Source organism: Bemisia tabaci, chromosome 5 (assembly GCF_918797505.1).
Source record: "Bemisia tabaci chromosome 5, PGI_BMITA_v3".
NCBI lineage: Eukaryota > Metazoa > Arthropoda > Insecta > Hemiptera > Aleyrodidae > Bemisia > Bemisia tabaci.
Window position 1 is genome coordinate 52,649,945 of NC_092797.1, and position 25,249 is coordinate 52,675,193.

Sequence of the window (25,249 nt, forward strand, 5' to 3'; positions counted from 1 at the left end):
CTCCAGAGAATTTTTAGAAGCCGGTGCTCCTTGCGAGATCAACATAGACGGGAAAACAATGGAGAAGACTTTAGAGGAGATGAAAAATCCTTCGAGGTTCACGTTCGACTCAGCAGCGGAACATGTTTATACTTTGTTATTGAAAAAAGACTGTTATCCAAGGTTCATTAGATCTGATCATTATAAAGCAGTACTCAGCAATGCAATCCAACCTTCCACTAAAAAACGGTAAGACAGCTTCCATTCTGGGATACGTAGACTGTCAAAAGATCTCATAGGGAAAGATAGAGAGAAGGAAAGAACGTAAGCATTGTGCAGAATGCACGGATTCGAAGATCCTTCTAAGAATTTCCATGTACGATTTTTGTTAAATTTGAGGAAAAAATGACGAAAATAAAGTTAGTGTCAAAATTTTGACGAATTCTGTAAATCGGCTCATGGGTCACTAAACTGCCGATAAAATTGATTGAAATTTTTAAACAGATTCAACCAACAATTTCTCCGTAAAAAAATAAAATGGTGGCGGAAATTGTGAAGCGTCGCATGGTGCTTGTGACACTTTAGGCGGATGGTGACGACATCGGTTTGCGAGTCGAAATTCACTCAAAGCTTAGGAGCCCGTTATGGGTGGTTTCACGATAACTTGGAATAGTTTTGTCGCCGTAACAGACAACACATTTTTCAGTCATATTTTTATAGTAGAAATGATGATCACTCGAATTTTTTCGCATTAATCTTCAAAAGGTTACGTATTATGACGCTTTCTAATGATTTATTGCTCCACTTCTCAATTAACATTATGTCAATTCTGAAAATGTGCTGTCTGTTACGCGGTAAAAATTCAGCGTAACAGACAGCACATTTTCGGCCATTTATATTTTAAAATTGAAAAGTAAAGCGATAAATCTTTGAAAAGCGGTATAACACATAACCCTGTGTAGATACATGCAAAAAAATTCGAGTGATTATCATTACTACTAAAAATATGACAGAAAAATGTGTTGTCTGTTACGGCGACAAAACTATTCCAGTTATCCTGAAACCACCTTTATATTGACGTGAAAAGCAAAATAATGTTGATGTTTTTGTTGGTGAAGTTTTTTCGGGTTCGGCGGTCCGGTGAAGAAGAAAGCCTCGTCCAGCGCAGCGACGGCGGCTTCGGCTGGTCTGCAGACGGCAGCGGCGGCGAGTGGGCAGTCGCAGAGCGGCTTCGGCGCCATGTCCACGAGCAAACGAAGAGGCAGCGATCGAAGCCTCACCGGTTCGGCCACCGAGCTTGGCACCGGACCCACCAAAGTTTCCCACTCCCACAGCCAGTCTAATCTCACCGAGGTCCCCTACAGGTGAGCACCCAGTTTTTCAAATTATTTACCTTTGGGAAACACGATACACTGAAAAAAAATCTCGGTGTATTTACTAAGAATAGGGTAAAATTACCAAGAATTCAGGGTTCTATTTGATCCCAGTTTTTTCTTGGTAAAATTACCATTTATGGAATTGGTAATTTCACCGAGAAATCTCGGTAGAATTATCGACTTTCTCGGTAATTTTACTGGACCCCGGTAAAAACGCCAATATTTTTTATCGACTGTGGTAGAATTACCAAGATAAAATGGCGAAGTTGAGAACCAGTCACCCGAATACTACCGTGCTGAGGAGGAACGCCGTATGAGCCATAAGACGTTGCCATATTTCCTTCGATAAAAAAGAATTCACCGCAAAAATTGTGGATATTTTTATTCAAATTTTCCAGACAATTTTTTATGCAATTTAATCTGAAATAACTGAAAATTTCAATAAAAAATATGCGCAACATTCCTCAACACTACACTTTTCATCCGGAGAAATTTGGCAACTCTCGAATGTTCATACGGCGTTTTTCTTAAGCACGGCAGAATACAGCACTGGACAATACCGACTCAAAATGTGCCCCGGAGGAGCGTCGTCGTTAGGTTCAAACCCAACATACAACTAAACCAGCACCGGAGCTAGTTTGTTGCATACCTTCCCTGTTTGAAGGCGCCTCCTTGGCGTTACTGTTCAGTATCCCACTATCGTGATGATCGACGAATGTCATTCACCGTTTTTTTTGACAAAATGTTTTCTCTGTAAGTTGAAATGTAAGTTCAATTCCAATATGATTCAGAGACCCACGTGACTTTATTAGCCACGTACATCACTCAGACTCACTCTCTCTCTCTCTCTATAACGACACTCGTTATGACAAAAATGGTCTGTCGACTTTCGAATGTGTCAATTTTTTTTTTTTTTTTTTTTTTTTTTTTTTCAAGTTCAATTTTCTTTTTCACTTCGACTGTAGAAATACCGTAGAAAAAGTCCCTTGCTAAAAAGCACCGTAATTTTACACTTTTTCCTCGTATGGTTTGCCTTTATCTCACACGCATAGACTATAGTGCTAAACAATTCATCTACGCATCACAAAAAAGTGCTGTCGAACAATTTTCACTTTATGCCAGTTCCGTCGCGTGTTTTGCGATGTATCAATTGATTTGCCACTTGAAAATATGGAAAAGGATCGATTAACAGGGTGTTCGCAACGAACACCTTAATAATCGATTCTTTGCCATAGCTTCAAATGGGGAAATATCGATAACGATCATTCATGCCTCGCTGCTGCTTTGTGTATCCTCTCACCCCTAGGATCTCACCCTAGTTTTAATCCAAAAAGTAGACATTTACCTTTCATGTACCATATCATACGATTAGAAAGACTCACGATAAAATACTTAGTTGCATACCTTCCTCCACCACTTTACCTTGGCTACTGGCCGAAATCTGCTTATTTGCATGTTTTTGCAGGTAGGAGGATGACATAAATGTAAGATAAATTCCCCATGGTTTGCAGCTTATTTGGCTTTTCTTGTACAATTTCCCGAGTGAGTGTGACTTTTTGGCGTGTGGGTTGATAGTATAGAATAAACAGCGTATTTCTTTCATTCCTTATTTTAAGTATGGATTCTCAAAAGAATGCGAGAGGTAACTATTGAGAGCACAAATTATTTGAAAAGAACACATGTTAAAAAGACATTTGTTTCAGGGGTGACATGCCTTCAACAAATCCAGCATTGTGGTCTAATTAGTAAGTGTTCAAAAGAATTTCATGAACTCCTTCTGTGTGGTTTTCTTCGATGTTGTCACGTGACTGAAGCATTTTACTCTTTATTCGTCTGGAGAATTAAAAACTAAATGAAAAAGTTTAATTATTTGAAAAATCTGGAAGGAAGCTTGGTCTCAGAATACATTTCTCTCCAGTAGTCTATATTATTCACTTACGTCTTGTGCAATGTGACAAAATCAGTGATCAGATGATATGAGCAGATAGGTTTGAGAGCGTGTATGTGACGTGAGAGATACAGGTAGCTTTTGAAGTCATTAGTGTTTCTTCAATTTTCTTCTTCTTCTTCTTAGCTTCTTTTGTATGTATTGTGGCCTTTGTTCCTTAAAGTAATGAATTGTCGAGTATGAAATAAATAAAATACGTTTTCTGGAGTTAGTTGAATGTCTTTAAATTGAGGGAAAGCAAGTAGCATAGGAGGCAACTTTTGATGATAGCAATTTAGCCTCACCAAGGAAAGTAAATGAGTTCGTTTTTTGTTGTATGAGTGAAAAATTTCCAAAAATGAGCTCTACTTTGGACCGAGGAGACACACCTCGTTTTTGAGGACCAAATTTGAGGCGAACTGTATTGGGACTATTTCATAAAAAATATTAATTTTCTCTTTTGTTTCTTCATCGTTTACCTCTAGAATTCTAAAACGAGTTTGTATTTTTCTTTTCGAGTTTGATTCCATGTGTAATGTAGTTTTTCATTCGTTCGATCTAGTTTTGTGCACATAACTAGTGCCTAAGTTTTATATGCTCCTTGCGACTTGGAAATTTCAGGAGTTTTATGTCTTTATCAAACGCTGGGAGTTGTGTTGATTTAACGCATTCGATAATATAATTTATATCGATAAAACCGATAGAACTCCATCGAATGTCGTTCACTTTCAAATGAAAGTTTGACTTGAGTCAAAATGAATCGAGAAATGAGTTGATGAATTATTTCACAGGTAATAGGATGGAACTCGCTTTAAAGACTTGCACGGGTTATGTAAGTTACAAATTTCTCTTAGTTGTATTTTGTACAGTTGTATGCTAATGATACATAGGGAAATTGCTCTGTAATAGTTGCAGGCAAGGCAGAGGCAAGTTTGCATAAAACAGTCTCCTGGTATTTATTTTCATTTTCTTATCTTTTTTTTGCCTATCATGAAATGGAACACGTTCATGAATTGACAGACAGTTTATTTCATTCGGAAGTAGAAAGATGCACGCAGAAAAGTGTCGGGGCATACAAAATTATTATCGCAATTCCACAAGTTTTGATCAATCTCAAAGCCATTGATGCATGCTGTCGTTGAAGAAATACACTCAGTGTAGTGGAAAATAAATCAATTAACATAAATATAATTAATTCTTTCGTGAATTTCAATCCAAGTTACAGTGAGGGGGTTGGGGAAAAATAGTGGAGAGCCTCTTATCACTTTTCATGACAGAAATTGTTAAAAAGTGGGGTTTACGGGGTTAAAATCCTGGACCCCCCGCTGCACCTGGGGGGGGGGCATTCTGCCGTGATAGCGAAGAGAGCCGTAAGTGCAAAATTTTCGAAATCGAGTTTTCTTCAAAATTCGTCTAAACTCTTTTAGATGAAATTACTGAGACAGCTAAAACAGCAAAATTCATCCTAATTTAATGAAAACGAGACGTATGAAAAAGCCGTAAGTGCACAAAAAATTACATAGTTTTTTTCAAGACAGCCGTAGGTGCTTTATTCAACCTTATTCTTGCCTGACAATAACCTAGCATGAAAATAAAAAATAGCCTTTTTATGTAATTAAATAAAATCAGTCGATTTTTAATCATCCAAACGATTTCTAGGAGTCTTTCAGACGATTAGTGGCAATTTCACAAAGAACGGAGGCTTCTCTCAATAAAATTTTCCGGTCAGAAGCTTCCGAGCCCGTTTTCTCAAAACTTCATTTTTGCACTTACGGCTCTCTTCGCTATCACGGCAGCATTCCATACCCTCCAGACCCCCCGGCGGGAGGTTTGTCCCTCCCAGAACCTTATCCTGCATACACCACTGAAATGCGTTTAAAGTTTGGGAATTTTGTCCAAGCTCACCTATTCTGCCGAGCTAAGGAAAAACGCCGTATGAACATTCGAGAGTTGCCAAATTTCCTCCGATAAAAAATTTATTTTTGGGGAAAGCTATGAATATTTTTCCTTGAAATTTTCAGGAACTTTAGATGAAATTGTTTACAAAATTATCTGAAAAATCGAAAGGAAAATATTCATAATTTTACCAGGAAATTCGTATTTTATCAAAGGAAATTTGGCAACGCCTGAAGGTTCATACGGCGTTTTTCCTTAGCAAGGCAGTATTGACTGGATCCACTGTGTGACGCACGAACGATGCTCGTCTGTTGCAGCGAGCACGGGGAGTCCGACGACGCGCGTCCGGAGAGCGACAACGTGTGCCCGTGGGACACGGCCGGGGCGGGTGCGGGGGCGGGGACGTCGCGGGCCTCGATCCCTGCGACCCTGTGGGAGGCCGGCGCGGGCCCCCTCCGGAAGCACTCGACCCAGCTGGACCCCGACTCGGGCTCCTCCTCCTCGGACGTGAGCCTCCTGGCCGGCGGCGACCTCGGCGACAAGTTCCGCTCCTGCGAGCAGCGGCTCCGGCGCCTCTCCACCACCGCCGCCCCCGCCCGCCCCGCCGCCCGCCCCTCCGCCTCCTCCTCGTCCGCCTCCGCCGAAGACATCATCGGCGCCTGCAAGACCTCCCAGCCCGAGCCCGAGCCCTTCCTCCAGGCCGCCCAGGAACACTCCCACGAACCTCGCAGGTAACGATCAAACTATTGATATGTAGAGTCCCTTTATACTGAGAGTCAAGACAGTGCGAATCCATTTCTGATTGGTTAACCGGATTTTAGGCCTTCACAGTGTCACGAACGGGAATAAAGATTACATATTCACCAATTGCAAAGATTATAATCTGGAATGGACCGAGGAATTTCGGGTTCGACAAGGAACAAACGGAATGAGAGAAGGAACGGAGAAAGGAATTTGAGAATGAGCCGATCAAAGATTACGAAAAACGTTCAATTTGTGTAATCTTTATTCCCGTTTGTGACATCCATGAGCCGAATTGTCTTGACTCTTAGCATAAAGGGACTCTATTGATATGTACGGAGAAAAAAACTTCGTACGTGGGACTCGAAGTTTAGGTCATACGGATCTCTGAAGTTTTCGGATTGAGCATCCGAACGCTTTAGGTCCAGCTGCTGAGGTTCGGATCACACATCTGAAACTTCAGTTCTTGCATCTGAAGTACTTCGGTTTTCACATCCGAAAAACTTCGGCTCTCACATCTGAAGTACTTCAGATGTAAGAACTGAAGTTTCAGACGTGTGATCCGAACCTCGACAGCTAGACCTAAAGTGTTCAGATGCTCAATCCGAAAACTTCAGAGATCCATATGACCTAAACTTCGGGTCCCTCGCACGAGTTTTTTTTCTCCGTGATGTCGCTGGCAATTAGCAATCGCCGGCAAAATGCAATCTATTCGTGTTGAATCAACAAATTAAAACATTTTAAAGTGAAAATACGATGTAGGAAGTGGTGATTATAATGCTTTGAATTCAAACATAAGTGTTCCCCTCTATTTGATTGCATGGTACCAGCTAGCAAACTCGCGAGTTCGTTAAACGTAATCAATAATCTTCGTTGGGTTTGGTTTGGTTAAGCAACTAAACTAACTCCTTGGCATAGCGGAGAGTATCGCTGGATTTGAAGGCGTTGCAAACTGAGGTCGTGCCTTGAATTTCTTCACTAAAGGAACCTTTACTATATCGATGTTATTGTAATTGCAATTTGACGATTTACTAATTTCAATACCAATATATCATTTATGTCCCTAAGAAATCGCAAAAATTCGATATAATCGATTGATATGTCGACTCGTTAACGTTAAAAATCGATTCTATAAGAAAAAAATACTTAGGTGTCGGTGTACTACAGTCATATATGGTGCATTTAGTCATCCATGAATCAAAAATGAACAATTTAAATCTCAAATAATCGTCGATTTTCCGTATAGAAATGTTAAAAATCGATATCACCGATCGATATATCGACTCATCAACATTAAAACTCGATTTTGCATGTACAAATAGTAGGATTCGGTGTGTATTACATGTGTAAACAGCGATATCAACCCCGTAGATACATCAATTCAATAAGAAAATAGCGAAGAATAAGGCCGGAGTTCGGCCCCTTTGCTCACCCTGGTAAACATTGGCAGTAGAATCTGTGTTCCAAAAAACCATAGACCTACAGCCGACTGTAAGATTTCCAATAGCTTCTATAGCCGGCACCACAATTTCTTATAGCCTTTATAGCCGATGGCGATTAAGCAACAGCCTGACGATAAAGTGTATGCTAAACATTACTAATTACGGATGCTAGGACTTACTAAGTTTTTGGACTACCGCTCTCTTTTTGGGCTGTAGTATCTTGATATCTTTTGCGAGGAAAGCTCCGTACTTTTGAAGGATGCCTTCCATTCCTAATATGTTGGAGCGCTTTCAATTTCGTACGATACTGTGCATAGTTGCTTCAAGCGCCGTGGTACGCTGTGGCGCGGCGCGACGGGCGGGCAGCCAGCGCGAAACGCGCATTGGCGCCTACAAACCTAACAGGGATACTTCACGCATTGCCTCCGCTTTGTGTTAGGCTCTAATATTTAATCTCGTGGAGTCAGCGTTGTTCAACTCATGACTTTGAAATGTTTGCACACTCTATATGGATTATTCTCATTTTAATTGATGAATACATATATGTAGTGAAGGAAAATATAATGTGTGGTTTTTTTAGAGAGAAAATATCGCATGCGAGTGCAGTTTCGATATCGGTATCGAATGCGATGTTTTCTCTCTGAAAAAACCACGCCTTTATTACGTTGAATTTCTTTGTTAAAATTGGTAAGTGAGTGCTTTAGTCTCCTGACAACAGAATTGCGATCTCAAAATTGGAGAAAAATGACGAGTAGCTGAAAAAATGGAACCAATTGATGCGATATATCGCATGTCGTTGTGACACGAAAAATGACGTCCATCGAATCACCTTAAAGACTTATAAAGATATATCATAAACTTATTTTGCAAAATCCCTCACATTCCCAGCCCGAGAGGAGCCGAGAAGATTTTCGGAGGGGACACACCCTCAGCCCTCTTTTCGCCCACATAGACTACATTACAGTTGGAAGGACTAAAAACCCCATGCTATGTTTTCAGGTCCGTAACGAGTTTGAGTCCCGGGTGCAGTGGGCGGAGGCCCCTGGCCTGCAAGCCGCCTTCGATCAGCGTGAGCTCCGCCCAAGACGTGGAGGAGACCTCTGGGGAGACCGAGAAGGAGAAGGAGAAGGAGAAGGAGAAGGAGAAGGAGAAGGCGGTTGAGAAGGAGACGAAAGAGGGGAAGGAGAAGGTCGGCGAGAAGGATAAAGAGACGCAGGGTAAGGAGAGACTGACTGAGGAGCCTCACTCCAAGTGTGAGAACAAGGACAAAGCGCTCAAGAAGAGTGACAGCGATGTCTGTCCCTGGGAAGACGAGTAAGCTCCTTTTATTCTTCTTCCATTTTCTTATGTAGACTGATTTAGTGGCTACGTCATTCCGTCACCTTCCAGGCAAAGTATCACAAGCGCCATGCGACGTTTAAAAATTTCCGCCGCCATTTTATTTTTTTACTGAGAAATTGTTGGTTGAATCTGTTCGAAAATTTCACTAAATTTTATCGGCAGCACAAGGAAAATTCGGTGTAATTTTCGGACAGCTTCGTTGAACAATTTCTCTGTAAAAAAATATAATGCGGCGAAATTTTTAAACGTCGCATGGCGCTTGTGATACTTTGCCTGGAAGGTGACGATTCCATATAATATTGAACCCTTGGTTCAAATGTAAACAAGCATAGAACGTTGTGCATGATTCACGTCCTTTGCGCCATGGTGGTAAAATGCAACACAAAGGAGGAGTTGCGTTTTGGGCCTTTTCCGGCCCCACCTGGATTTTGCTAAATGTTTCATATTTTCAAAGTACTAGTCTTAGGTAGACTTTGTGCCAAATATTAGACCGATCGGAGCCCATGCAAGGGCGCAGCAGCGCCTCAAACCCAAAATCCTGGAATCGAAAAACAATTATTTTCGTCGACTTTTTCGACTGTTATCACTCTTCCAGCACATGATTCTTATGTATTTTTTTGCGTACTTTTCGTTTCTGGCCTTTTTAAAGGCCTCCGATAAATTTTAAGGGGCCTTATGGCCCATTGTTGCCATTTTTGGCCCATTTTTAGGGGTTTTTTCCATTTAACACATTCAAAACTCAATTTAAATCCAAAAACTGTGTACATTTTTGAAAAGTACGTAAAAAAATGAATAAAAAATGTTCAGTAAAATTTTTTCCTATGTTGCCAAATTTCCGAGAAAATTGGTCCCAAAGTGTCAAAAACGGCAAAAAATCGATAAATCGCCGCGTCTAAGGTTCAAGAAAGTGGAGTACATTTTTCATACTGTACCAGATAACAGCTCTTATCCATTCATACAACGTACTAAAATATCATAGTTGTACCTGGATTCCCACGATGTGAAAATTGACCGAGATGTCGATTTTAGCGGCCTTTTTATACTTGAAGGCAGCTCTTTTGAATGTTTTTCGACCTTAGTCACCCTCTATGGGTGTGTACTATATGTATTTTTCTACGTACTTTTCATATCTGGCCATAAAAATGGCTTCCTGTGAATTTTAAAAGGCCTAACGGTCCATTGTTGCCAATTTTCACCAATTTTTAGGGGTTTTTTTCAAGTTTACGTGTGTGAAACTTAATTTAATCTAGAAACCGTGTACAATTTCGGAAAGAACGTAAAACAAGCAGGAAGCTCCAACGCATTGGCGTCGGAGAGCGGCTCTGGGGGCAGTAGTTGTAGTCAAGAATGAGGGCCTAGACACATTTTGTCATTGATGTACAATCCGACAACTGTCGATTCATGTTTTGTAACTTAGCAGATTTACGTAGCCGGTGTATAAATGTGTATTGGGCTTTGATATGGCGAATACATGGCATTATCACTTGTTGTATACTTTTAATTTTGAAAGCTCTTTGGAGGTCCGCTTCCTAAAAAATCTCTGGTTGATAAGTCGTTTAGCGAGGCTGCAAAAAATTTGCATTTTTATATCTGAAAGTGTAGGTATTGGTTTTTTGTATAATTGTTTTTTTGGATTGCTGGAAAAGTAACGCATACTTCTATAATTTAGGACTGAGTCAGGGAAATATAAGGTTCGTTAAATAGTAAATATTCCTAGTACCGTGTGACACTATTGTTAACGAAAAGTTTTTGCAACTTGTCAAAGAGGTTGTTGAATGATCTTCGAATAACTTTTGATGAGCTAGAGGTAATGGTTCTATCTGCAGCTCGTGGACTTCTGTACGATATTGTCCAGAATCATCTAAATTTTCAAAAAGTGTCCGCTTGTTCGATACCCAATTTGCTCATTCATGCATACAAGGAGAAGCGCATGAAAGCTTTAGCAGACATTTTGGAGATGAATCAAGAATTAGATGAAGAATTTATGACTTAAATCACGGCACCTTAATCACGGGATGACCTTAATTACGGCAACTATTTATTGTCCATGAGATGCAGATGGTTCCATTTCCCTAGCTCATCAAAAGGTATTCGAAGATCAATTTCATCAGCCACCCGTACGAACCACGTTTCTAGTGACCCGTACTTGCTTCGCACGTATATGAAACATACAATCAGAGAAAACAGAATTCATCTTACAATAATCAATAATCAGTAGGACATGAATCGTTGCGATGTATAATACGACATTATAATGCGGCATTACTATTGTAATTCATTTTAATGTTTAGGGGCATTATAAATCATTATTGCCACGTCGGAATGAAATGTTGTAGACTGAATTGAAAAGCATGTTGGCAAAATTTATTATAAAAATAGTATAATATGTAGGTACATAACATAAAGGTAATACAAATTAAATGATTAGAGCGTGTATATTTCATTACATTATAGGTATATTACAATCATTTTTGTCATTGTTGGAAATTTTGATAGTTTGAATTTTGATAGTTGATAGTTGATAGTTTGAGAGTTGAAAATTTGGTTATTTTATTTAGTTAAGGTGATTCGATAGACGCCATATTTTGTGTCAGAATGGCATGCGACATATCCCATCAATTGGTTCCATTTTTTCATTTACTCATCATTTTTCTCCAATTTTAAGTTTCGCAATTCTGTTTTCAGGAGACTAAAGCACTCACTTATCAATTTGTATATTTATATTGAGTTAAGGGTAGAGACGTATTCCTCACCGGAATTGAGGAATGGAGGTGTTACAGTAAGTCCGGCATTAGGTTCCATTTCGACATCAGCGACGATCAACGCTGCGATACTGGAAGCCAGTCTTCCGATATTAAATCCCTAGCGGGGAAGAAAAAAAATGCCTAGATTTCGCTAAAAATCCCTAAATCCCCAGATTTGCTCAAATATACTTAAAAAATCCCTAGATTTTGCAAAAAGCGCCATTTTTTTATGAAGAATCATGATGTCATTCGATGTAGCGATTTGCAATATTTAAATCTGATTGGCTCGTTTGAATTTTGGCGCTCTCTGAAAGCAGTGCTAATCCAGACCAATAAAATGAAAGAATATTAGTTGATTTCTTATTATTAACAGGTTGAATGCAGTTGAATGTCAAGTACATCGAAGGACGCAATCGTTTTAATTTCCGGCTTATTTGCGGGGAAAATAGTGTTGCCAAAAAGGCCTACAAAATATAGATGAAAAAAATGTTTTCGATTGTCGAAGCTAGAATTGAGGTTAAAAAGTTGATTTTTGGTAACTTTACCTCATCAAAAAAAAATCCCTAGATTTCCTGAAAAATCCCTAAATCCCTGGAAATTCCGGAAAATCCCTAAATCTAGGAATAAACTCTTAGACATCGGATGGCTGTTGGAAGCATTAGAGTCAACATTTGAAACGCTGCTGCAGAATTTGCCGGGAGTATAATCGAGTGTTGAAAGTCAGTAGAATTGAACAATGTAATAATTGCTTTCCGAAATAAGCGTTATAATAAAAAAACAACGAATCTGAACTGTTAATACTGGAACACACCTTCTGTAAATGTACCTTGCGAGAGATAAGTAAAAAAATAGATGTACTGGAGGAGAAGTGCTTCTCCACAGAGTTTGAAGAAGGAAAAAAAATGCCCAAATTTACTTACTTCAGCATTTTCGGCAAAATCACTGCAATTTCCGAACCTTTTTCTGGCCAGGGGCCAAAATTAAATGATTATGAAGGGCCACTTAGATGTTGTAGATAAAAATAGGACTGTTGAAAAAGTCGCCGTTTTCAATAAATATGTACCCGGAATGGAAGACATCTAGGGGAAAATTGTTACGATTTTCCGATGCAAATATTTTCCTACAATCTATTTTCCTGCGTTTTGGGATTATACGTACTAAGCAGGCTAAGGGCCCGTTCGCCAAAACTAATCGGAACTGTATGAATGAATTGCTCCTTTTAAAAATCAAAACAATATCGAATTGCGATATATTACACAGTTAAGATAGGGCTATGTCCTGTCGTAAGCGGCGACATAAAGTCGATATCATTTCAATAATCGCCCCAATGGCCACGATAGTTGTTAGACGTTTACGGTTTCCCTGGTAACCTTTGTTTGCTATCAGCTGATATCGAGTAAATGACTAGGAAGCTCCAACCCAGTGGTTAAAGCTTCCTTAACCGCGAAAACTTTAAAATTCAAATTTTCAAATTTTGAACGTAAAGTACATTTTTTCCATCACGAGATAAAAGCACAAACAAGTTTTGAATTGTTGACTGTATCACCATGATTCCAAAAATACAATACACAACATAGCATTGACTAACAATAAAACAGTATGCAATAAAATAAAGTCATGACAAGGAACATAGCCGAAAATGGCGCCGATTCCCATCAACCAACGCGCGGTCTCTACAATGTAACATGCTGCATTGATACTCCCCAGCTGGGACCGTCCGGAATAGCAGCTCTAGTGCAAGCACCAGAGCCGCTAAAAATACATAGGAATGTGATTTGTACCTTTTCCCTACGTTGCCAAATTTTCGAGAAAAATCGTCCTGAAGCGTCAAAAATGCCAAAAATTGGATTAATCATCTTGTCGGAAGTTCCAGGAAGTGAATTATGACATTCATGTGGATCGTGGGACACTTTCTCCACGCATTTTCTGTTCTTCGGTATATTTGGCTTGTAGCAAGCATCTTGAGAACCAAGGATTATCTCGAGGTTACAGGAATAAAGAGGTGAACTGGAGTGAATGATAAAGTAAAAGCACCTTGAGGGCCCGTTTTGTCACGTTCATCTACGCCATTACATGTTCCTTGAGATGCATTGCAATTTTCCATTTTCGATACGTTATTTGTAGTGAAAAAAAACTTGAAATTCACTTCCTGGAACTTCCGACGTGATGATTAATCCAATTTTTGGCATTTTTGACGCTTCAGGACGATTTTTCTCGAAAATTTGGCAACGTAGGGAAAAGGTACAAATCACATTCCTATGTATTTTTTTACGTTCTTTCCGAAATTGTACACGGTTTCTAGATTAAATTAAGTTTCACACACGTAAACTTGAAAAAACCCCTAAAAATTGGTGAAAATTGGCAACAATGGACCGTTAGGCCTTTTAAAATTCACAGGAAGCCATTTTTATGGCCAGATATGAAAAGTACGTAGAAAAATACATATAGTACACACCCATAGAGGGTGACTAAGGTCGAAAAACATTCAAAAGAGCTGCCTTCAAGTATAAAAAGGCCGCTAAAATCGACATCTCGGTCAATTTTCACATCGTGGGAATCCAGGTACAACTATGATATTTTAGTATGTTGTATGAATGGATAAGAGCTGTTATCTGGTACAGTATGAAAAATGTACTCCACTTTCTTGAACCTTAGACGCGGCGATTTATCGATTTTTTGCCGTTTTTGACACTTTGGGACCAATTTTCTCGGAAATTTGGCAACATAGGAAAAAATTTTACTGAACATTTTTTATTCATTTTTTTACGTACTTTTCAAAAATGTACACAGTTTTTGGATTAAATTGAGTTTTGAATGTGTTAAATGGAAAAAACCCCTAAAAATGGGCCAAAAATGGCAACAATGGGCCATAAGGCCCCTTAAAATTTATCGGAGGCCTTTAAAAAGGCCAGAAACGAAAAGTACGCAAAAAAATACATAAGAATCATGTGCTGGAAGAGTGATAACAGTCGAAAAAGTCGACGAAAATAATTGTTTTTCGATTCCAGGATTTTGGGTTTGAGGCGCTGCTGCGCCCTTGCATGGGCTCCGATCGGTCTAATATTTGGCACAGAGTCTACCTAAGACTAGTACTTTGAAAATATGAAACATTTAGCAAAATCCAGGTGGGGCCGGAAAAGGCCCAAAAAGCAACTCCTCCTTGAACACAAACGGAGACTTTCCCTCAAAAATTAGCTGAATTTGTCGTTTCTCTCCCGAGAGAACGTAGCCACATTTCATTGTTGCCAAATATGCCCGAGTTGTTTGACGCATTTAGACATTATTATTCACAAAATTGATCATGCTGAACCACACGATGGATCGCCGAGACGGCAACATGCAGAAATTACTTCAGAGACTTTAACGCCGCTGAGAAAAGTAGGCGTACCGACATAGTCCCTTTTGTTTTGAATCATTTGTCCGTACCTCCATGCAGCAAATAAGTACATTACTGCAAATCACTGCCCTTCTCCTCTCTGTCTCCATTGAAATATTGCTCCTCAATTTTGCCGCATCACATCAGAGTTCACGTCAAATAATTTACGCACTTTTCCTAGTTAGACCAACAATATTATTAACTTCTTTTTTTTAAAAAAAAATATTGAATTAATATTCTCACAAAATATTTTCGAGATATTTTTAAAATATTTTTAAAATCTGAAAATGTTAAAATTAAAATATTTTATGAATATTGTCGTCTAACTGGGAGACTGCGACAGAAGGTGTTTGGTGACGATCGTGCTTTTTGCATTTACTTCGCATGCAAAAGTGACGTCAGGCATTCTTCTGTCGCGGTCTAGAATTGCGTGAACTGATTTGACGAGGAGTATTGTTACTTGAACTGCGTAGAGTCCCTTTATACTGAGAGTCAAGACAATTTGAATCCATTTCTGATTGGTTCCCGTATTTTAGGCCTCCACAGTGTCACAAACGGGAATAAAGATTACATTTTCACCAATTGCAAAGATTATAATCTGGAATGGACCGGGGAATTACGGGTTCGGCAAGGAACAAACGGAATGAGAGGAGGAACGGAGAAAGGCATTTGAGAATGGGCCGATCAAAGATTACGAAAAACGTTCAATTTCTGTAATCTTTATTCCCGTTTGTGACATCCATGAGCCGAATTGTCTTGACTCTCAGTATAAAGGGACTCTAGAACTGCGCAGCAATTTCATTCTGTACTAATTGTTGCTTTGACTTGCCGACAGGGAGAGCTGCAAAGTGGACGCGCCTTTCGTCAAAACGTACGCAACCCTCGGCTATCTCTAGCACAGAACGAACAATACGATGTATTTCATAGACATTAGACGTTATCTGTGTAAATATGCATCATGTAAATTTGCTATTCACAATTTCATACATTTTTGTTACGTTCTCCGCTTTTTGACTGTGATATTAACAGAATTAATCATGTTTTACTTAGGGGAAGTACCTAATCGACACATTATCGCCGTAATACGATGATGTTAGAATGATACCCATTCAAGACATTGTTCTGCAAAAAAACCCGCATGTGAGGAGTTGGGTACAAAAAAGGCCTGAATTGCTAAATTGCCCTCACATGGAACACGTTTTAAAATGTTCACATTGTTTTAAATTTTCAACTTTTTTATTTTTTTTTTTATTTAAATTTTTTTACGGACAATGTTCATTTCGATTTTTGTGTTAGATGTTCCAATGATAGTCAAAGTCATAAAAATGAAATGAAAAGAAAGAGAGAGAGAAAAAGAAGATAAAAGAGTCCAGAAATGTTGATTATAATGAAAATGATAAAATGGGTGCATAGAGGATAAAACGATTGCATTTTAATATGATATTACCGAAGTAATACCAAGCCGATTTTTATTCATTGAAAAAATTGCATTATTTTTTAAATAACTCTCAACCTTAGAGAAATGTTGCAGATCTCCATGCGAAAGTATGCTCGAACAATAATGCACGGCTAAAAAATTCTCCCAACTCCTCAAATGCATATAGAGGTGCTTTATTTATGAGTTTCGGAAAAATAGATAAATAAATAAATTTAAAAATAATAAAAAAGAGAGACTCTCGTTTTGAGCGATTCTCATAAAAGCCTGACTATCAGATTATTATGAGATGAGTAGTTGTTAAGATCAAATGACGGGAAAGATCAGAATCAAAATTCAAAATACCTGAAAATTTTTCCTCAAGAATACATTCAATTTACAACCATCGAAACACTTTTGTAACAGTCAGACTTTGTTCTTAGCATGGGTATTGATCGGTGGTCTGTTGATTAGAGATTAGAACACGTAGTTTAACTCGAGAAATTCCATTTTCAAATTAGTTATCGATCAAACCCGTAGAAACGTCCCATTGTACAGTCGACAGTTTAGCCAAATCATTGCCATTTTCTCTACCCCCTCGTTGCAATCACAGTAATTTCCTTTTTTATATTTTACGTGAAAATCCGACTCGCTTCCATTCTAATGACAACGGCAGCAGAACTCGTTTCAGGTATCTGGTTTAGACTTTGCGCCAATCGCCTGAGGATAGATGTCACCCATCAGTTCAGATTGCAGTACCTATATAGCGAGAGAATGGACAGATGTGGAACTCCAAAATCCATCAGGCCTTCACCGATGCCTCCGCGAAGATAGTTAGGGACCAAAAATGCAGCCAACCTATGAATTTCAATTATCCAGAGCGATTTATTAATACAATTGTTACGAACCATCGTTTATAAAGCACGTACTTGACTTAGTTTTTGCATAAATTTACTCATTTTTGCGGAAGAACGTTCGTTTATGTACATTCTTGGCCATCTTGGTTGGACTTTGAATCTGCAGACTCTGCAGACTGGCAGTGAAATTTTGTGCGTTAGAGTGTCGGTTAGAAGAATGGCTGCACTTTTGAGCCCTTGCCCTCCAGGGAGCGATCTGTCCATCGCTATATAGGTACTCCAGTTCAGATTGCTTACAACGCCAGGTTTTGAATGCCCAGTTTTGAATATTGCCACCAAGCCTCGTGAAAAGAGTGAATTGTCACAAACGTTAAGTGTACCTATCAATGAAAACATTTATAATTCCGTCTATCACGGTCCTAATGTGATCTTGATTGATGGAAGTTTTCATAATGCATCACTTTAATTTCTAGTTGGTTGTTTGTTTTCTCAACGTGATTTGAAGAGAAATTAAATTTCTTCTACTCGGGTACTTCCAATTCTGGCTTTTCATATCTAGCGTTGCCTTACTTTGAGCCAATAAGAGCTCTTAAAAATTGTCACGCTTCTTCAGCATTGGCCAGATAGCGGTCTGAACCAATATGTGATAGAATTGAGGAAGATCTAGGGAAGGTTCCACAAATTTGCAACATTTATTTTCTATCAATCATGATAGGCACTTAAAATCCAGTCCTCTGATAGCTCATCGTACTTTTCAACTTTTTGACAAACCAAACTCAAGGAAAATTGTGCAAAAAGCTCAAAGATTTTCTAATATGCTTCAAAACAAGAGAATGGCAAGTCTGATACGAATGACCAATTCGTGTAATGTAAAAGATCGGTAACATCAATTATGCGGTTGGTCGTTTTTATTTTCACATTTTTTTTGGAGATTTGAATGGTCTATGATTTCATAAAGGCATACTAGGATAACTATGCGCATGTATTCTAGATTTTTAAAATTTTGCGCAATTTTCGCACTAATAGAAACCCTCATTTTTCAAAGCCACCACATTCGCGCAATAAGTGTGGTATAGTGAGTTGAAATTGTTCCTGGAAAGTGGCGATTCCCTGGAGGTTGGCAACATTGTTTTTTCTCCTTTAAATCCATTATTAATAATAAATTCCAGTGTTGCCAAACACTGTGTGAAAACTTAGTGTTGCCAACTTGCCCTCAGAAATTCAAGCGTAGCGCTATTTTTGTTACTTAAAACGAGTGAAATACTAAGATCCATCGAATTATATCAACGAGAAGTAATAATTTCAATTTTTCTTCCTGCGAAATTGTTGAACACGAATCTCTGAAGTGGTTTATCACTTATGCTCCTATGAAACTAGAGAATAAACCTTATTTCATGTAAAATAAAGTAAAGACATATTAAAATATAGTTCTATTAAAATTTGGAATAATTAAACGCACTGCAACAAACGAAGTCTATCTGCGAGGGAAATTTTGGAACAAAAAATGAAGAAATGGCATAAAGTTTGAGTGATACATACGTAACTCGTAGTTTCATATCAATTTCATCCTCTAAACAACACGGAAAAATATGATAATTTCAACGATCTTCCTGGCTGATTTTGGTACCATCCAGAAATGTGGTAGCACCAGCTTCAAGTACGGCTGATTCAACTATTTCTATCTGATTTAACCATAATTACCTGTGGCCGAGGCAGCTACATGAAATTATGATGATTTTTTCCATCTTGAGGTAGGTTCAATCTTAAATATTCCGACACAGGTAGACTTATTTTGTGTAAAGCGTCCACTCAAAAAAAAAAAAAAAAAAATCTTAATGAGGCCTTTCGTTACCGTTATATGCCCCTTGGTTAGCAAAACTTAGAGAGTCTCAACCATCCTCTTTCGCCGCATTTATAGAGACGAAAATGGACAACGGGTCTTTTTGCATTTATCTCCGACTTTGTAATTTAATCTGTATATTTTTCTCGTCCATCGCATCGTCCGATTTTCAGTACAGTAGGTAGCTACCTCCTCGATAACCGTTTTTGCTTCAGAACTTCCACCCCAGACTTGTTTTCATACCAGCATACGGCATCCTTTTTTCCTTTATTTGTTTTTTATGCAATCCTCTCAGTATATGAACTAAAGCTTGTTCCAACCTTTCGATCCTCTACCGTTTCCTCAATTGTTCTATAATTAGACATGTGCATTTTATATACCTTTGCAGACGACAGTTTTTGATTTCTTTTGCGATTCAAAAATGTTATTTTTTTTATTTTATTTGCAATGGATTCCTTTAGCAGTTACGTTATGTTAGTATTGCGATCGACCAGTTGAACAGTGCTCTAGCATCACAAATAGGTCCGTTTCATTGTGACGGTGCGCAGTGAAAATGTCCAGTAAAAATGTCCAATAAGAATAATGTCCTACTTAAAATGTCCAAAAAAATGTCCATGGTTAAAAAAGTCCAAGAGGAAATAATGTCTTAACTGAAAAATGCCCTACAAGAAATATGTTCCAAGAGGAGACGCGTCCATTTCGTTGCAAGAAAATGTGAATTTGGGACTTCCAACTACCCAGTTTTCAAATTTATTGGGTTAGTTCACACAATTCTTTCATATTATTTGGTATTTTTCTTGCTTTTTTGAATATTTTTGGAAATTTAGACACATGGAAAAGTAAGACATATAAGATATTGACATTTTTTTATTGGGCATTGCAGTTTATGGCCATTCTGTGTTGGACAAACAATGTTTGGGTATTGTGGACATTTTTTTATAATCGGACATTATAGGACATTTCCACTTGTCACCCATTGTGACTGCCACCCATGGAAGACTCATAGTAGTTACTGCTATTTTCATGACGCGACGTTAAAAGCGTCCATTTTAGTTTCATCCCTAGAATTTTAATAAGGGTGTGTATGGACATTCGAGGCCACAATGCAGGATAGACAAACTTTGTAAGAAGCGTAACGCCCATGTGTGAGTTCCGCAAATGTGAGGTCCTCTCTGAAGTCAGCTCGTCCAGTTTTAGACCAGCTTCGTTACCTGGCAGGCTATTGTAAACGAGCGAGATGGCGTCAGAGTATTTGACGGGATTAGAACTTGTTAACTTCCAGTGTCTGGAAAAAATGTCAAACAAAGTGCAGGCAGTCAGCAGTCGCCGACAATTTGCAAGCGGAATTCGTGTTGACTTCGAGTTTAAATAATTCGTATTGACACAGTAAAGATTTAATTGATGAAGAGCTTCAGAAGTACGAACCCGAGTTAATGCGCCTGCAAATCCCGGCGATGCTCTCCGCATTGCCGGGGAGTTAGTTTAGTTGCCTACTCGCACCGAACCCAAGTAAGGTCACTGAGTTTACTGATACAACTCGCGAGTGTGCTAGCGGATAAAAGATACCATGCATTTAAGGAGGAAAAAAAGTCTGTTCGAATTCGAAGCATAATAATTTGTACTTTCTATCTTGTTCATTTACTTCTGAATTTTTTTACGTTTTTATTCAACACAAGGAGATGTCAATTTTTCGGCGATTGCTGAGTGCCTGAAACATAAACATTAGCCCCTTCGACTTCCACACGAGGGCTAATACTGTGCAATCGATAAAAATGTGGCACTAGCCCGGCAATACTCACCTAGTATAGTACAGAGACAAAAAAGGTTGACACAGTCGGTCAATTTCTCGAGAAAGAGAGGAAACAAGAACAACGAAATTACCATAGTGCTTCGGTTTTTTTGATAAGAGATCAGGATAATACTTTTATTGATTTCTTTTAGTGTTTTCTCCCCATGTTTTTTGTTCCCTATTTGAGTAATACACCAAAGTAAGACACCAAAGAAATTGTATAAGGTTATTAATAACTGTTTAAACTAAGCTCAGTTTGATAATATATGGTTTTTTTTGATCGAATTAACGATTTTCAAAGATCCCATTCTGCATACTTGGGTTTTGACCGTTCAGCTTATTTTAGATAATTTTTAAAAAGCCGCCACAGATAAAAATGATGATAATGATATTTCTTCTTTATTTTGGATACGGTTTTAACATCATGGCATATTTCCCCTTTATAACGGAGCATCAAATAATTTAAATCAAGCTCTTGTTAAAACAAATACCGTACGTTACATCATCTTCAGTTGAGAGATTTTTCCTGCTCTGAAGATTGTTTTTTCTTTTCGTAAGAGAGTTTCTTTGACTTAATGGACATGTTTTCGGACGACCCCCCTCCCCCTCAAGATGAGATGTTTTTTTCAAACAGATTTTTTGTTTTCAGCCGTGAAACAATCTTTAATTAAACTACGTCAAAAATGTGTCGTAATACGAATTCGTCAAAAAATGTGTTTTGCAATAAGAAAATGTCCTGAGTGTATAATGCTATGAAGGTAGTGCGTCAATGTTAGGAACTCGCACCGGCTAAATTTTATGACGTCGTTAGACAAAATCAATCCATCTAAATTGAGAGGTTTGAAATGAAGCGTAATAATTAAAGACCACAGCGTGGTGCGTGGAGACTAGCGGATCCTTTTCATATCTCTCAACGAATATTTAGAACTACAACTACGAATTGCAAGCCATTACCCTCACTGATATTAGTTGCAATACTTTGATGTGAATGGCTGAGAAGTCTAGATTGAAAACAATTGCAAAATTGAAAACAATTTTGCGGCGTTTTCATTATTGCACAATGTTTGGCCTTGTTAATACTATTTTGGAGGTTTGCAATCTACCACGAAGGATCAAAGACGAGGCGTGAATGATCGATTTTCAATATTTCCCACTTTGAAGCTGTAGTAAAGAATCGATTATTAAGGTGCTCGCTGTAAACACCCTATTTATCGATTATTTCCCATGGGTTTAAATGGCAGATCAATCGATGTACCGCAAAACACGCCACGTCGCTATAAAGTATGCACTATCCGATGACAGATTGTCTACTAGCATAAATATTGTAATATTTCGCCAAAATTTTATTCGTGTTTACATTCGTTCATCTGATTTTGTTTGTTATTGATATCAATTTCAAATGTTTATTTTGTATACATTTTTTTAACAATATTTAGACGGTTGAGAATCCTTGAACATGTGGAAAAAATACGATCGTTTGTTATTGATGGTATGTAATTGCATTTTCAATGGACCGTTTTGCAGGGTCAGCATTAAAGTGCTATGCTACATGTCTCCTCCTCTAAATTTTACGTAGAAAGCGATCCACGCGACAAAAAGTTTGGAACTTTACCCGTATGCGAGATATTTTGTAATATTTACACTCAACACTGAAACAATTAAACACAAACCATGCAAATTACATCGTCCATATTTTTCGATTTAACCGATATTCATTATAAATACTCAAATCTTAAATCAAATATCCGGACTTTCTATTTTGCGCTGCATTTTCTACATACAATTGGACGTATTTCTACCAAACAGAACTACGTGCACTATGACGTGAGCCCTGTTATGCATAAATTCTTATGGGTTTCAGGGCTCATGTCTTGATGCACATAGTTCCGTTTGGCAGAAATACGTCCAATTTTGAGGAGAAGACATGCTACGGAGCGCTTCAGTTATAACTTTATCCAATGTCCATAGTAATGGAAGTAAAGAATAACTCTTAACTATATATCCTGCATGTTATTGTTAGCGGATCTAGGAACATTTGTGCGGTTATGAAGTCATAAAGTCTACTGACATTGGCGCGTAAGGACTAATTTTGAGAGATACAGCTAAAATTTAACCTGTTCTAGTGTCAAACGCACCCTGGAAATTTAAACTCACTGATTGGAAGTTGAACTCTTCTTACTTTTTGTGTTTCTTGTCGTAGGTGAACTTCCCTCTGCTATAAAGATATATCGACAAGCACCGATACCCACCAACGCAAGAGGCGATTCATAGTGCCGTGCTAAGGAAAAACGGCGTATGAGCCTTCAGGCGTTGCCAAATTTCCCCTGGTGAATCACTAATTTTCAGGAATATTTTTGGATATTTGCCCAACGATTTCTCCGATAATTTTGTCTGTGATTTGATCTAAAACTTCTGAGAATTTCAAGGAAAAATATTCAAAATTTTCCTCAAAAATAAAAATTTCATCGAAAGGAATTTGGCAACTCTCGAATGTTCATACGGCGTTCTTCCTTACCACGGCAGCATACAGGAGATAGGAATGTCTAACCGTTTCATTAAAATTAACGCACATTTTTAAACAGATGTTAATTGTCTACATTTTCCCGTACATTTACTTCCAAGCAAGATGATTCCAAAACAGGCGTGTTCCAGCTCAGAGGAATGTTTTAATCATCGAATATGATTTTAATTTTTTAAAAATAATGTTTTTTGACCTAATTTGTAGCTCTTTTTTTCCATTTCATGAACCCGAGCGCACGATTGGAATCTTACCGTAAAGTTAGTCCTCGAGGTCTTGTGATCACCGGTTCGATTGGTGAATCGATATCGAATGATCTTGATCGATATATAGCATTGTGAAGATAGGGAGTTATCGAATGACCTTGATCGATGTATAGCATTGTGAAGATAGGGAGTTATCGATCGAGTTCGTTGGATAACGACTCAACAATCGGCCTGTAGGCCAGCAGTGCATTCCTCTCAAACACACCTGCAATACACGTAACATTCCCTGAGAAAATTTTCGTGGATTTTGCAATGTACCCTCTTTCAGGGAACATTGATTTTTATGAGCTTCTATTTTGTTAAAATAGCTATTACCGATCGGACGCATTTTAGGTATTTGAATTTCCCGCAAAAAACCAACCAATGAATTATAAATCGATGCAGAAAAAGGTAATAATTTACCATACCGAAATGTTTGTGATTGTAACCATTATTGTTATGCCTCCGTATGAGGTTAATGTCTTTATAGTAGTTGATTTAAGTTAATAAATCATTGTTTTAGACAATCGCCATACTTTTTCATTGTTAATTTTTCCTGCAATCTGCTCTGAGCCCGCCAACCTGCATGCAGCTCACTCATTGAAAGCGCCGCACAGTGGATCGATTCAAATAGAGAGGTCGGACATGACATTTTTTAATAAAACTGCAAATTTTGATGTTAATTTCGTCACATTTCAATTTTTAAGGGGTGCCTCTAAAAGAAAATTTCACGAGGAAACCAGTGAAATCACATTTAGAAACTCAAAGTTGAGTGTAAATGGAGTTATAAGCGTTTAAAGTTTCCACATTTTGTCCGACCTCTCCCATTGTCTCGTTCCATTGTGCGCCGCGTCGTGAGGTGGATCGAGTCAAGGGGAGTGGTTGGACATGATTTTGAAAATTTAAAAAAGCTTAAATGCGCAAATATGAAACTTTTATGACATTTTAAAAGTGGTTCCATTGGTTTCATCTTAAAATTAGCTTTTGGAAGCATCCCTTAAAATTTACGTTTCTGTAACATAAATACCAAACTTCGGAATTTTGACAAAATAAAAAATAAGGCGCCCCACTTCAACCAAAGACTTGTTACATGTTGCGTCGCACAGTGGTTCGAGTCAATGGGAGAGGTCGGACAAAAGTTGGAAACTTTAAAAGCTTATAACTCCGTTTATACAAAATTGTAAGGCTCTAAAAGTTGTGCCATTGGTTTCCTCGTGCAATTATCTTCTAGAAATACCTCTTTAAATTTAAAAGTTGACGAATTAAACATCAAAATTTGCATTTTTAATCAAAAATTTCATGCCCGACCTCTCTAATTGACTTGATCCACAGTGCGTCGTGGATCGTGAAAGCTATGACGCATTTGTCTACTTCTAGCGAATGTTTTGCGACAATTCTGCGTCAGCATATAAGTCCATATTCTGACGATGGTCTTGAATGGTCGGACTTAAACGCCAGCGTAGAAAAATAGACGATCAATGAACCAAAAAGCAATGTTCTGAATTAAGCACTGCAGTCTCCTCATTAAAAATCAACGTGAAATACGATGGATGCATAACATCATTTAAATGAACCAAGATCAGGTTACGCACAAAACATTTTTTCAACAAAATTAAACTTAACATGGAAAAAATCAAATTGCTGATTTAACAATTCAATTGCTAAAAAAGTGACCGCAGTGTTTCAAAGTAGATTTTACAACAAAAAAGGCTACTTTAACCACCCCCGTGGTTAAATTAGCTTACAATAATGGTTAAAGTAACA

General features: G+C 38.2%; 1 protein-coding gene across 2 annotated transcripts in view; it reads left to right on the forward strand.

The window, feature by feature from the left end:
• The window catches only part of LOC109039877 (regulator of G-protein signaling 7), an 88,933-nt gene extending 64,921 nt beyond the window's left edge, over positions 1 to 24,012 (forward strand). For both annotated transcript variants that reach the window (XM_019055583.2, XM_019055582.2), the window contains exons 12-16: positions 7 to 228; positions 1,098 to 1,343; positions 5,496 to 5,909; positions 8,361 to 8,675; positions 15,658 to 24,012. In XM_019055583.2, the coding sequence (XP_018911128.2) occupies positions 7 to 228; positions 1,098 to 1,343; positions 5,496 to 5,909; positions 8,361 to 8,675; positions 15,658 to 15,718 (1,258 nt within the window). In that variant the 3' untranslated portion in view covers positions 15,719 to 24,012. The remainder of the gene's footprint in view (positions 1 to 6; positions 229 to 1,097; positions 1,344 to 5,495; positions 5,910 to 8,360; positions 8,676 to 15,657) is intronic.
• Positions 24,013 to 25,249: the final 1,237 nt, after the last annotated feature.